This window comes from Delphinapterus leucas, chromosome 15 (assembly GCF_059928025.1).
Source record: "Delphinapterus leucas isolate spDelLeu-1000000601 "Yukka" chromosome 15, BTC_Dleu_Yukka2, whole genome shotgun sequence".
Classification (NCBI taxonomy): domain Eukaryota; kingdom Metazoa; phylum Chordata; class Mammalia; order Artiodactyla; family Monodontidae; genus Delphinapterus; species Delphinapterus leucas.
In genome coordinates, this window is record NC_143143.1 from 25549540 (window position 1) to 25563568 (window position 14029).

The 14029-nt window shown below is 44.5% G+C and overlaps 2 protein-coding genes and 1 non-coding gene across 15 annotated transcripts in view; 1 reads left to right on the forward strand and 2 right to left on the reverse strand.

Moving 5' to 3' along the window:
* NDE1 (nudE neurodevelopment protein 1) overlaps positions 1-5729 on the reverse strand; it is a 39612-nt gene extending 33883 nt beyond the window's left edge. For all 6 annotated transcript variants that reach the window (XR_016387806.1, XM_089896101.1, XM_022552368.3 and 3 more), the window contains exon 1: positions 5636-5729. The gene's annotated coding sequence lies outside the window, so the exon portion shown is untranslated. The remainder of the gene's footprint in view (positions 1-5635) is intronic.
* Positions 5730-9537: 3808 nt separating this feature from the next.
* MARF1 (meiosis regulator and mRNA stability factor 1) overlaps positions 9538-14029 on the forward strand; it is a 40616-nt gene continuing 36124 nt past the window's right edge. For 3 of the 8 annotated variants that reach the window (XM_089896104.1, XM_089896108.1, XM_089896109.1), the window contains exons 1-2: positions 9729-12851; positions 13317-13518. In XM_089896104.1, the coding sequence (XP_089752230.1) occupies positions 13375-13518 (144 nt within the window). In that variant the 5' untranslated portion in view covers positions 9729-12851; positions 13317-13374. Of the gene's footprint in view, positions 9638-9727; positions 12852-13316; positions 13519-14029 lie in introns of those variants that run through there. The other 5 variants (XM_089896106.1, XM_089896110.1, XM_089896105.1 and 2 more) reach the window with 4 other exon arrangements.
* Positions 13100-13226, reverse strand: LOC115803808 (small nucleolar RNA SNORA25). The gene has a single exon (XR_004024599.1). It is a non-coding gene; the product is annotated as a small nucleolar RNA SNORA25 (small nucleolar RNA).

The window sequence follows — 14029 nt, forward strand, 5'->3', positions numbered from 1 at the left end:
TGCAAGACATAACTAACAAGCTGTGTATCTGGCTAAATATACAAATAATTCCACTAAATATGTCAGTGCTGACATGGACACAATCACCAACTTTATCCCTGGTAGAAACTGAACAATGATACCTACATCCGAGCACAGTACTTACTGATAACTCTACATTTGTTAGGACCTGTATTCACACCTCTTCCTCCAAATTTCTCTCCCTTCCCTAATTCAGAGAAAACATGCCACGTCCCCACCCACTCCCTTCCGGGGAACAGAGCTTCTCTGAAAGCTTGACTAAAGCAGAGAAGCTGGATGGAGTAGAAAATTGTTAATTTGATTTTTTTTTTCCCAGTCCATCATTCCTTCTTCCATCTTTAACAGCACCCCAACATTCCCTTGGGGAAACCAATTCTACACTCCTTCCATGGGGCTCAGATGGACTTGACATCATCTTCTGCATCTGGGAGAAGGCATGTGACTACTCATGCCTCCAGCATAATCGGTAGCGGGCTCAGAGGTGGGCCTAACCCAAGCTGAACCAATGACATGGATCAGCCTAATCCAAACTGAGCCAATGATTGGCTCAGGGGTGCACGTAACCCAAGCTGAGCCAATGAGTGTCCAGACCCAGGCCTTTCGCAGAGCTATCAAGAAAGAAACTCTCTGGAGTTGTTAACTAACCTTACTGTAGTAATTATTTCACAAAATATACGGCTCAAACCATCACATGCTACACCTTAAACTTACACAACGTTATATGTCAATTATATCTCCATAAAGCCCGGGGGGGAGGGAGCAGAAGAAACTCTTTCCATTAGGGTTCGTGGTGGTCATCTTGCTATCACAAGGGAGGAGCCTGCCTGAGAATGAAGCCAAAACAAAGGAAAGCAGGGCCAAGAAGTGGAGAGACTGGGTCCTGACAATATCATTCGGACACCTGGGTCCAGTTATTCCTGATTTAAGGTTAGGAGAGATAATCAACTCCCTTTCTTGGTTGGACCAGTTAGGTCTAGATTTCTGCTACAAGAGAGGCCTAATTAACGTTTGGAGTGAAAGATCTTGTTTGCTGAAAGTACAAAGGATAGAGCACCTAGAGTGTAAATAACAGTAATTACCATGGTGACAGGTAAGGGTAAACCTAATTCTGGTAATCCTTGCTCAAGCCGCAAGCTCTAATGAGCCCAGAGCTCATCTAGTATGGGGTCACCAAACCAATGTCTATAGCGTTAAGAGACCAGAGCCCATGCAACTGTAACTGTGTGGCCATTAATGATCATATTGAGGACAGTCTCAAATGCACGGTATGGGAGGAATTCTGTGTACAGGAGGGTGAGAAAGTGAGGAACTAGGAAAAATGAATGTACACTGACTTTTCCTGATGTTTGGAAACAGATCACATCCAAGTTCAACGTAATGAGTCCCTGCCTACTTCTCTAAACATTTCCTACAGCCCTACCCCTCACTCGCTTAGGCTGCAGCCACACTGCCTTCTTTCTGTTCCTTGAACACACCAAGCTTGCTCCCACTCAGGGTCTTTGAACTGGCTGTTTTCTCTGCTAGCAGATTTCCTTCTTGCTGTTCAGATCACAGCTGAACTGTCTTCCCCAGAGAGACCTTATCTGAACATCCCACCAAATACCTCCTCCAGCCCTTCACTGTCATATTAACCCCTGCTTTGTTTTATTTCATCACTTTATGAGTTTTGTTTTTGTTTTATCTTCCCCCGCTGGAATGTCAGTTTTGAGCACAGGGACCTTCACCATCTTACTTTTTTATTCCCAATTCCTTGAACAGTGCCTGGCATATAACAGGCTTTCGATAAATGCCTGTGGAAGGAACGAACACAGGGAAAGATAGAGTCTAGCCACTCGCTGGAAAGGGATGTGAGGTTAAGGAAAAGAAGCAAGAGACCCTCTGCAGGCTAGTTTATAGTTTACTTCTGTAAATCCCTAAGATACTTAACAGGATGGGGAAAACCTTTCTCCCTCGGCACCTGAGTGGCATCTCATTAACGGGAAGGGGCTGGAGGACAGGGTGCCATGTTGGAAACTACCCCCTCCCCAGGTGTACATGATAAGGAGTATCTGATACAGTTACTGGAGTTTAATAACCTTCATCCTGCAATCTTACGACAGATGAGTTTTAGAAAAGGGCTCTTTATCACAGCCAGTGAGGCTTATAACTTAAGCCTCAGTAAAGAAATGAAATTGAGATGTTTTAGGAGGCACTTCCACTGTGGCTCTATTTACAGCCCCTGCATTTTAAAAACACCCCTAGGGAAGAGAAAAACTATGCTAGAGGCTAAGAGGAAAGAAGTAACAGCTGAACCTCACTTTCTTATGAAACAGCATACTTAAAAACCTGACATTTTTTTTTTTTGGCCATTTGAAAATGTCGCAGAAAGTTCTAATGTGCATTACTCCCTGCCACAGATAGCAGGTAAGACAACTGGCAAAGGTTCCCCTTTTCCAGCATTATTTACTAAATTTTATCATCACCTTCTATTTGTGGTGTGTTAGGCATTTAATACATTACTTCCAAACAACTTGACCCTCTTTAAGCTGTTTAACTGTAAGGGGTAGGTAGGCAAGGCAATCACCTGGTTTCTTAGGAAGCTAAAGCAGAAACATCGTATGCCTTGGCCTTCTGCATAGGTGCAACAGAGTGGCAAACCAGACCCAAGTGCAAGGGAGTCTTTGAATTCAAATTCCAGATCTCCCTGGGGTTGCCAATAGACTGGAGGTCAGTTTCGCTCTTTAGTCCATGCAGTCTTTTGAACGGCACTGTGTCAGGCAGGTGTTAATGCTTGGTCACAGCATAAACAACTTTGTACCCACTATCTTAAAAGTGGATACTGCATGCATTTATTGCATCCGAGCCACAGGGATATGTCTTCCTAACTTGCATTCTCAATACACCATCATGCCGTCATGCCCCAGTAGCTCTGTGGACAAACCTGATAGGTACCTCAAATGTATGTGCTACAGCATGCAAAAACTGGGATCAAGTGGTCCAGTAAGTACTTATTTTCTATTTTGGATAACTTAGATCTATTACTCTTACAAAAGTGTTTCAGCAAGTTTTTTGGGGGCGGCTATTTTCCATGATCAAACCTAACAGGAAAGTCTGAAAACACACTTGAGACACACACCTTTGATTTCAAAACTCTAGAAAAAACAAAGCCTTTCTCAGCTCTCCTCTGAGTGAAGAAAGCCAGCACAGCTGGTCAGGAGCAACACACACATATAAACCATCAGGAATTAACGGCCCTTCTCCACCCCAACTCCAATCCCTCCCAATCAAAACACATGGAAGAGCAGAAGGGAAAGGGAGAAAAAGGAAGAAACTGCCAGAGGCTGGCACATGCTCCCACGGCTTCTACGTTATGACGCAGGCTTTGCATTTTGCAGAAGTGACATTACTGGGGCAAAATCAGTCAAGAGTCAGCAGGTCTGACTTATGTCTCGGTGCTTTCAAAGTCTGTTATGATCTACCTACCAGAATACCTCACTAGGCATGCAAGGACATATGCTCAAGGGTGTACACCATCATTGACTGAGGGGAAAACTGGAGGAACTTAACTGTTGACAGAGGACTGATCAGAAAATGGTGCAGTTAAGAAGTAAATATACTGGGCTTCCCTGGTGGCACAGTGGTTGAGAGTCCGCCTGCCGATGCAGGGGACACGGATTCGTGCCCCGGTCCGGGAGGATCCCACACGCCACGGAGCGGCTAGGCCCGTGAGCCACGGCCGCTGAACCTGTGCGTCTGGAGCCTGTGCTCCGCAACGGGAGAGGCCACAACAGTGAGAGGCCCGTGTACCACAAAAAAAAAAAAAAAAAAAAAAAAGAAGTAGTAAATGTACTGATATGGAAGAAAGTTTATGATATGTTAAGAAAGTGTCATTTTTGTTTGCAAATGTATCTCACTCTGCATATACAAATAGAAGAGTCTGTAAGGATATACCAGTATGGGGTAAGGCAGACACTGAGGTTCGAACCTGTACCTGACACTTCTGTAAGATATATATTGTTTTTTGCAGTAAGCACATATTGCTTTTGAAATTTTAAGAAGCTTAAACTTGGACAAAAAGAAAACAAATTATCCTGTCCAAGGATAATTTTTATTTTCTTGAACCAAGAGGCCAAGGAAGGAGCTTTTCCTACGGAGGCATTCCCCTCCTCTGCTCCTTTTCAAACATTTCCCAACACCTACTAAGTGCTGGGCACTGCTAAGCGAGGCAGACACAAAGCACCTATGTCAGGACTAGGTGCAAACAAAGTACCAGTTGCAGGCACAAACTTTCCACATGCAGGCATGCTCGTGTTAGGGAATTATCTTGTGAGGAAGCGGAGTGTAATCTCTCTGGGCTCACACGTTCTGAAGCAAAAGAACACACTCTGGAAACAAAAATCACATCCTAACACAATAAGCCAAGTTAAGAAACTATTAACCAAATGGGATGAAATATACCAATCAGAGGCCTCTGACACTTCAGGAGCACAGATCATCTACATTTTTAAATTTCAAAAATGGTTAAATACCAACGCTGGGGTCAGATAACAAGGGGCTCTGGGAGTCGCTGGGATCCAATTACTCTTCAAAGTACCTTACCCATGTCCTAAAATGCCATCCTATCCTAGAATACATGAACAAAACTCGCATAGAAAATGAGAAATTTCTGTCCGGCGCGTGCTGCAAAGGTCGTTTCTTTAGAAAGGAAGTTAAAAGGGGCCTAAAGGTAGAGAGGGGCACAACATGATAAAACCCTGGACAAAGAAATCCGGGAAGGTCGAGCCCTCGGGAGACAGCGGACTTGAGATGACTGGAGAAGATAATGTAGCTTCCCCAAAAAGCAGTATCAAGGTGATGGCGGGGTTTCCTATGACCTCAGAGAGGCAGGTGAGCCCAGCCACCGCATTCAAGCTGTAAAATAAGCGTTTTCATCCTTTATCCAATCCTTCCCCAAAGTGCTGTCAGGGGAAATCTGAACCGTCCTGCAACAGAGATCTGAGGAAAGCGGAGGGAGGAAGACCGTTCCAAACACTTTCCCAAAGGGAGGGAAGTGCCAAGGAGGAGGGAGGTTTTTGGAAAGAGGCCTGCACCGAGGGTGGAGGTGGGTGGGGACGTGGGCGGGAGGGGGGCTACGAGGAATGAGGGGCGGTGGGGGGGGCAGCAGAAGGCAATGGCGAGGACTGAAGAGCAGAAAAATGAGCGAGAAGGGAGACCAGGGGAGTCGGGGTGGGAGGGAACAGGAGGGCAGAGCGGCCGGGCTGCGGAGACCCGGGACGTGGAGAGCAGAAGGACCGAGGAAGTCTAGGACGGAGGGGGAGGGCAGCGGGGTCGGAGACAGGCGAGCGCAGAAAGAGAAAGAAAGCTAGCAAGGGTGAGGAACCAGGCGCGAGGGACACGAGGGTGTGAAGGCACAAAGTTAAGAAGGCAGGCTCCAGGGAAGCGCGATTTTCGAGCCCAGCACCTGGGAAGCGACGCGCAAGTGAGGGGCGCGCCAGGGCCCCTGCACGGCGGCGGCCCGGGGTCCCGAGAGCGTGGCGGGCGCCGGGGCGGGCAGAAGAGTTTCCCGGCGGCCGTGGCGGTGGTGCTGGCAGTCCCCGAGAAGTCCCCACCCCGGGGGCCGCAGCTCCGCACTTACCCGGCTCCGGCTGTGAGGAACCGCGACGGCGACGGCAGCGGCTGGGGGCGCTGCGCCCCGGGCCTCCAGCCCCCGCCCCCGCGCCCGCCCACGCGCCCGCGCCCGCGGCCGGCGCCGCCCATTGGCTGCCGCGCCACGGGACCGCGTCTGCCTCGGCCAATCAGCGCCGAGCAGCGCCTTTTGGAAACTTTTTTCCCAGGGCCCGGGCGCGGCGTGGCCACGCGGCGGCCCTGGGCGGGCTGGCGGGAGGGGCCCTAGGAGGCTCCCGCTGCTGGGCAGGGTTGTGGCCCGCCTTGGCGGCTAAAGGGTGCTCCCTGGACACCGGGGGGACGGGCTGGGATTTGCGGGCCACGCACTTCAAGAAAATATGACTCCCTCCCCTTGACACCGGTTGCATTTTCCTGTTCTTGGCTTTTCCCCAAAGCAGATAGAAGGACAAAGATCTAGGTCCAGTGAGGATAAGCAATGCCCCAGGTCCTCCCCACAACTTTACAACCAATATAAAATTTTCTTTTTTTTTTTAAGACCTTTTGATGTGGACCATTTTTAACATCTTTATTGAATTTGTTATAATATTGCTTCTATGTTATGTTCGGTTTTTTGGCTGGGAGGCATGTGGGAATCTTAGCTCCCCCACCAGGGATGGAACCCCAACCCAGAACCCACACGCTCCCTGCATTGGAAGGCAAAGTCTTAACCACTGGACTGCCAGGGAAGTCCCACAACCAATATAACAATTTTCACATCATTATCTTCTTCTTCAAAGGCAGCAAAACTCCTTTATAGGAGTTTGTTTTCGAGGCTGGCTTTGAATCCTTGCTCTGTCCCTTAGTAGCTGTGTGATCTTGGGCAAGTTATTCTCTCTGTGACTTACTTTCCTCATCTATAAAATGGGGTTATGCAGAGACGAAATGAGTCAACTTGGCATTTGCAAAACGTTTAGGACAGTGCCTAAGCACATAGTTAAGTACAATCTATGTAGTGATCATGATTTTTCAATTGGTTATCTAGGTCAGGCATAATGCTAACTTCTTGATGTTCACCAACGAATATTTATTGAACACTCACTTATATCAAAATAAATGTCAGACAAGACACCTGTCCTCAAAGGGCTTATAGTACTAAAAGGACACTAAATCAGCAAACAGAAACAGTGAGATAATGTCAGATGCTAATAAGTGCTATGACTAAAGCAAGGTCATATGATAGAAAGGGGCTGAGGAGGCGTCCCTGCAGATAGAATGTCAGGGAAAGCCACTCTACCAGGTGACAATGGAGCTGAGACCCAGATGATGAGAACCACAGGAAAGCACTTTTATGGTCCTCATTTTAAAGCTGAGAAAAGGGTACAGGAAGTTAAATGCATTGCCCAAGGTTTCACAATTAATAAACAACAAATCAGACTTCAAAGCTGGGTCTGTTTGACTCCTACACTAGTGTTCTTCAGCACAATGCTACAGGCAGAGATCTTAGCTGCTTTGAGGCCTCCAACCAGTCATAGAATCCCTCCTGCATCCCTGCCATGGTTAAGAATGACCTTTAATTCTACTTCGACTCCTTGCTACTTCCTGAAAGAAGCTCAGAGATGCAAAAGGGAACTACCACTTACATCAACGGGGTTAAGTATCAAAGTGTCTTTTAGGAAACTTCCATCCTGGCCCCAAATGCTAATAAATCATTTGCACCCCCTTGACACTTTCCAGAGCCTCACCATTCTGTGAGGTTTCTGGGCAGAGAATAATCACCCCAGTTTAAAGATAAACTGAACCACAAGTTGATGAGCTATCAGTACTGACTACATGACATTAAATCATTTAAACCAGTTGATTTTCAATTTCCTTCATTTTTCCATTAAAAATAAAAGGGAGAAGATATTGAAATGATTATCATTAAACTCCTCTTCAGGAATAGGTGTTTAGGTAAATGGGTTTGTTATTGGATAAAACCTTAAAAATATGAAAGGGAAATTTTGGTATACTTTAAAACTTTTTTCTCTCTATTCAATTTGTTTTCCTTGTAGCTTTCAGATATTAATGAGCAGAAAGTTGGGTTTCTCTTGCTTAAATTCTACCATCATAATTTATTATTTCAAAACACTAAACTTTTCATTAGCCTTCCATTTAGTATGATTGATAACATTTTTATTTACTGCATTTACTTATTGACACCAGGCACAGCTCTGGACTTGAAAGAATGCCAAGCAATGTCAAACAAAATGTGTCTGATCTTTATTTTATGGCTACAACCTTTTTTAAAAAGCAATTTTAAAATCCACAATTATTTTGTTTCCTTTTTATATTTTTAGTTAGTACTGTCTGTGTTCAGAGATACTCAACTAGAATGAAAAGGAGAGAAAAAAATCTCTAAAGAGAAGCATATTTTTTGGTACTGTGAAAAAAACAAAATGCTAGAAACAGGGTTGTTTTTCATCTGTTCTAATTCCCACTTGGAGAATACTACCACACACAGACACAATGAAGATTTACTCAGCGGTAATAAATACCTAAGCAGGCAGATGATGTGTGGACTTGTCATCTGCCTTCTGGAAATGGAATACAAGCACAAAGGGTTTTTCAGCTATGTGTTTGATCTTGCCCTCCACAATACCTGTCTACAAGGACGTCTACAGGGATGTATCAGCTTCCCCTGAAATCTCCCCCACTTAATGTGGATTGCCTCATGAAGTTGCCTCACAGTACAGACTTCAGGGGGAAAAAAGTTCTCTTTTGGCAATTTTTACTTGCTGATCCTTATGCAAAGTTAACCTGTTTCTTAGCAAACTTCAGAAATAATCTTTTACGTAGCATTCGGCTATTGCATCGTAAACTGTCTAGCTTTAAAATATATATGCTTTGTTCTTCTCCCAATTTGCAACAGGAAATAGTGAGCAGCTGGTAGTTTCAGAAATGTCCGTTGTGCCTACTTAAAAACAATTTTTTTTAAATTTCAAATATAAGTAAAGAATCTGAAGCAAAAAAACCCAGAACAAAAACCCCAAAAAACCAAAAAGCCCCAAACATGGCAAATCTAGTCACCAAAAACACAAGCTGTTATTGGCTTCACATGGCTTTTGCAACTATAAAGTCTCCTTTTTGCTCACCTAAGTGGGCACTGGAAAAGTTGTATTCATTTGCAACGAGCTTTGGACCAGGACTTAAAAAAATCACGTTTTCTTACTTAAGTCACGAGGACCTCTTAATTTTTGGTGACAAAATCCAGCCTAGTCTTGGCACAGGCTTTCTTTTCGCCAGCTGGATCACAACTTCTCCAGGCGCCCTGCCGGCCCGAAGGACCTCGCGGGCAGCCCAGTTGGCAGTTATTTTTTTCTCCACTCGCCGCTAGGTTGCACTACATGAAGGATGCTGTAGCAAATATGCGTCATTTAATTTAAAAAAAAAAAAAAAAGTAGGGTCATCACGTGACAAGAGTAAGAGAGAAAAAAGCCAAAACGATCAGGTTTTTCATCAAAATCCCTTTTAAGTCGCCTTCCCTCAAAAGCCCGAAAGAGCTGAACGGTGACAAATCCCGGTTGGCAGATTTTTTCCCCGGGTTCCACCTCACAAGCACCCTAAATCTCCGCTTTCAGGTTCCTTCCCACGCCACAACGATAAGCCAGCAGCAAGGCTTTCTTAAACTGTTGGTTTTCGCCAAAAAAGCCGGGGTAGGCCCCCAGGAAGGTCCCTATTTAGGGGTTTATCGGGAGGGGACTGAGCCTGACGAGGCTGCAGGGCCGCGAGGCCCCGCCCCCCCCGGGGTTCCCAGCACGCCCCGCGCGGGGAGGACGCGGCGGCGGGGGAGGGGCGGAGGAAGGGGCGGAGGCAGGGAGGAGAGAAGGGCGTCGGTTTTGCGACAGGGGCGGTGCGGTGCGGAAGCGGAAGTGGAGGGTGCGCTTGGCGGCGGCGGCGGGAGCTGCGGAGTCGGGAATCAAAACAAAGGGCCTGGGGGGGGTGGGGGGAAGGCGGTGGGGCCGGAATGTGAGCGGAGGTGGAGCCGGCGGCTGAGGTGAGTTTGCTGGCAGCGCTGGGAAGTAGTCCCCGACGCGTCCAGTGCTCTGGGGCCACCAGGCTGGAGAGGGGGAGAGCGTCCCCTCCTTTTGCCTGTTGCCGGCGGGGGTGGGGGAGGTTGGCTGGTATGAGGGGAAGGAATGGGACCCACCGGGCAAGCCCCCGCTACAGGTTCGAGTTGTCTCCCTTTCGGGTCAATTCACGACTGTCATTGCAGCGCCTCTGCTGCCCTTTGGGGGTGTTTGGCTCCCTGCCCACACTTGTCTCCTTTCTCCCTTTGGGGCCCTCCAGGTGTGGAGAGCAACCCTTCTTGTTGGAAGTTTAAGAGAGGAAGAGAACAGCTGGTGTTTTTGCGACCCTCCCGCCCCCCAGCGTTTTGCACCCTCCTCGGTCTATCAGCACTCCCTAGGGTGTAGCCTCTGGCTTGACTGAGCGTTGAGTTGTCTTAGGACTTGAACCACTCCCAATAATTGTACTGCGACACTGTAATACACCTTTTAGAGTTTCCCTGGCACCTTTCTGTTATTACCTAGAGCTTTCAAGTTACATCTTTTTCACTTTCTAACATCTCTGAGCATAAATATTCTGTTTTGCATACAGGGAAACTGAAACCTAAATGGGCTTCTGAGGCATTTATCGAACTTTGCATTCATTCAGCAGTTGTTGGTGGGTGCCAGACACTGTGCTAGGTGCAGGAGATACAATAATGAATAAGAAAACATGATCCATATGTACTACCATGGAGTTTATATTTACGTGGGGGAGACAGATAATAAAAAAGCAAGCAACTAAGATAATTTTAGGAAGAAGAACTGTGAAAAACAACAGAAATACCCAGGAATGGGATGTGGTGATGTGGGGTGTTGAGGACTAGATTGGGTGTTGAGAGAAGGCCACTGCTAAATTTTCTACTTTGTCTCATTTAATACAAACAACAACCTATGAATGTGCTACTATTATCATCAGGCCCATTTTACAGATGGGATCTGAGGTTCAGAGAGGTTGCGCGTTGTCCAAAGCTGCACAGATAGGAAGCGGCAGAGTTTGGGATTGATAGAAGGACAGTCTGATGTCACAGTCTGGGCTCTCAACCACTATCTGAATTGCTCAAAGACTGAGAGATAATGGCAGAAGTGAGACTTCCACTCAAATCAAACAGAACTTGCTTTGACTACCTGTATTACATCATGTCATTCCCAGGAATATTTAGGAAAATTTCCGGGTGCAGGCCACTAACAAGCTAATACGTTTATACTTTCTGTTGCTCGTGTTGAGCGATACCAGAGGTACCTTGGTGTGATAGAAAGAGGTGGACAAGCCTGGTTCTTTTCCCTTTCTATTGTGTGATCTTGGTCAAGTTACATAATTTCATTTAACTTCTGTTTCTCCTCTGTAAAAATGTGGCTAATTTCTCCCTTGTCTTTCTCACAGATTTACTGTGGGAAAAAAGATGACATAAATGGATCGCAGTGTCTGGTTGTTTCCTTCATTGTATGCCTTGTGCCAAGCACAGGCTTACTACATAGTAGATACTAAGTAAATATTTGCTGAATGAGGAAATAAATAATGTTAAACAAAAAAGCTTTGTAAACTGTATTTTACTTGACACCTTAGCTCACTTTCAGGATTGGCCTTGAAGGGGCTTGAGAGAGCATGTTGAAGTTGTGTATGTCGTGAACATCACAAATTCTTAGGCTCTAGAGAGAAGATAGGGTATGTGAGGTCTGTATTTAATAGGAAGAACAAGTACCATAATTTACTATCATTGTGGCAGTTAACTCCATCTCTGTCTCCAGATTAGCTCCAGTTTTTGTAGGTAAATAGCTGCTTTATTCATTCCCTCATTCAACAAATATTTCCTTAGTATATACTATGTAGGAGCCCCGTGCTTGGCACAAGCCATACAGCGGTGAAGACAAACAGATGGTGGCATCTTTTATCTGATTTTTTTCCCCCATAGTAATGCTTTGAGGTGGGCAGGGGAGAAATTAGGCACACTTGACTGAGGAAGAAACTGAAACTTAATAAAGTTTTGTAGCTTCTACATAAGGGCCAAATAGTAAATATTTTTGGCTCTGTAGGTATATGATCTACAGTCTCTGTTGCAAATAATTAACTCTGCAGTTGTAGTGCAAACATAACCATAGGACTTCAGTAAGCTTGGCTGTGTCTCAAATACAACTAGTCGTAGACACCGAAATCTGAATTTCATGTAGCTTTGTCACAAAATATTGTTTTGATTTCTCCCAAGAATTAAAAAATGTGAAACACATTCTTAGTTCGCAGGCCATTTAAATACAAGCAGTGGGCTGGTTTTGGCTATAGTTTTAGGCAGTAGTTTGCCTACCCCTGCTTTTTGTGATTGGTTTTCCTATATCTTAGACATAGTGCTTATATAGTCATCTCTCCCCTCACTGGACTATGTAGATGTTAAAATCTCTTGAAAAGAGCATCTTATCAGGGAGATAGCTAAAAGAAATTCTTCTCTATATGCCCAGAAATTTCTGAAAGATAAATTAATAACCTTAAAATGGCCATTGTCGGTAAGAGTAGGAGGTGGTTGGGGCATGGTGGCGAGGGCTTGGAAATGAGACTTCCTTGTCCTTAACCACTGGCAGGCCGCCTCTGTGCCCAATGGCTACTACTGATTGGATCTGCTTTTATCGTATCATTTAAGACTTGTAGAGTGTTGTTGCTCTGGAGTAGATAAGAGCACATCTGGGACTTGAGATTTCTGTTAGATTTTTGGTGGTATAGCAGATTCCACTTTCATAACAAGTAAACTAAGAGGTTGGTTCGACTTGTTTTGTAGCCGAATCAAATTCAAAGTCCACAGAGGTCACTTAATTTGGACCTTCAATACTCATATCAAAGACACAGTGGGATAGGTTGCTCTGAAATCAATTTCACGATCTTACATAATTGGGAATGAGGACATGTGGTTGTTCTTTTACTCAAATTATATGCTGTCTTCTGTTAACTTTTTGAATCTCCCAAGTAGAGTGTTTACTGAGGGATAGTCGAGAAGAATTAAGAAATATTATATAGAAAACATCTGCTGTGGGCTGGAGGAGCTTGGCTCCAGCCAAGTGAAGAGGAGAGGTTTCTCTCCCGGTTATGCAGGTGTCCAAGATGTGGCTACTTCTCTCAAGCATGGCTGAAAAGAAATAGGGCTCGTCCAGAGGTCATTTTTGTTTGAAGACCTATGAAACGTAAGCAATGGAAGATGATAGACTTTTTAAAAAATCAGGTTGATGTAGTTAGGGTTCAAGCATAAATAGTCAACCAAGTTTACCAATTTTAGTAAGCTGTAATATGTTTTGATAGCTATTCTACTTGTGTTCCTTAAGATCTGACTTGTTGGGAGCCATTGCACCATAATTATTTTTTCTTAACTTGGAAGACATTTACATTTATTTTTACTTTCCCACATCACTAATCCTGGATATGAGTGGCTAAATCTTGTATCTCCATCAGGAAAACATAGCACCACTGAGTGGCTGTTACATCCTATGGAAAACTCAGTCTTTGATCACAGCATTAAGAGTTCCTGGATTTGGTCCCATCAGCCCTCTTTGCAATGACCTATACACCATAAATATAGTTGTAGTCTCAGATTTCAGTAATAAAATTTGTGCTTATGCAAATAAATAATATTTAAATCTCATTCTTAACAGGGTGGAAGAATGAAAGAAAAGAAAGATGAAAGAATGTTGAACCACTTTGTATGGCTGTATGATGGAAGGAAACGGAACTGAGAACTCCTGCAGTAGAACACTTGGATGGCTTCAACAAGATAATGATGCTAAGCCATGGCTTTGGAAATTCTCTAATTGCTTTTCTCGTCCTGAGCAAACGTTGCCACTTAGTCCCCAAACGGTAACTATGTGCAAGACTAAGGACATAGCAAATTCTTAATGCAAATAGATGAGAGATCCATTTGGTCTGGGGCAGTCTCTCTCCCTGGAGTCTGTGCTAAATTTTCTCTTGCATCCTGCTTATATTACTCCTTGTAGCACATTATTGTAATTCCTGACTCAATGAAGGCACAATTTTTTAACTCCTGTACTTACACACTAAGCAACAATAGATGCTTTAAATATTTGATGTTAAAATTTTGGAAAGATTTGTTTCTCATTAACGTCACAGATTCCAAAGACAAAATCCACATTGTAGAGTAAGACCGGAGGAAAGTACAAAATAGATATTGTTTTACGGTAGCCTTCTGAGTTTTGTGTCTTAAAATCAAGGTAAGATTGATAGGATTTGTTGATAGTCTTTTTCTGTTCAAGATTTCTCTTGAATATTTAAATATGTCTAGAACTTTTTCTTTTGTCTTTTCGTAGTGATTTTGACGTTTTCTGATTTTATTTCCTTCATCGTTATCACT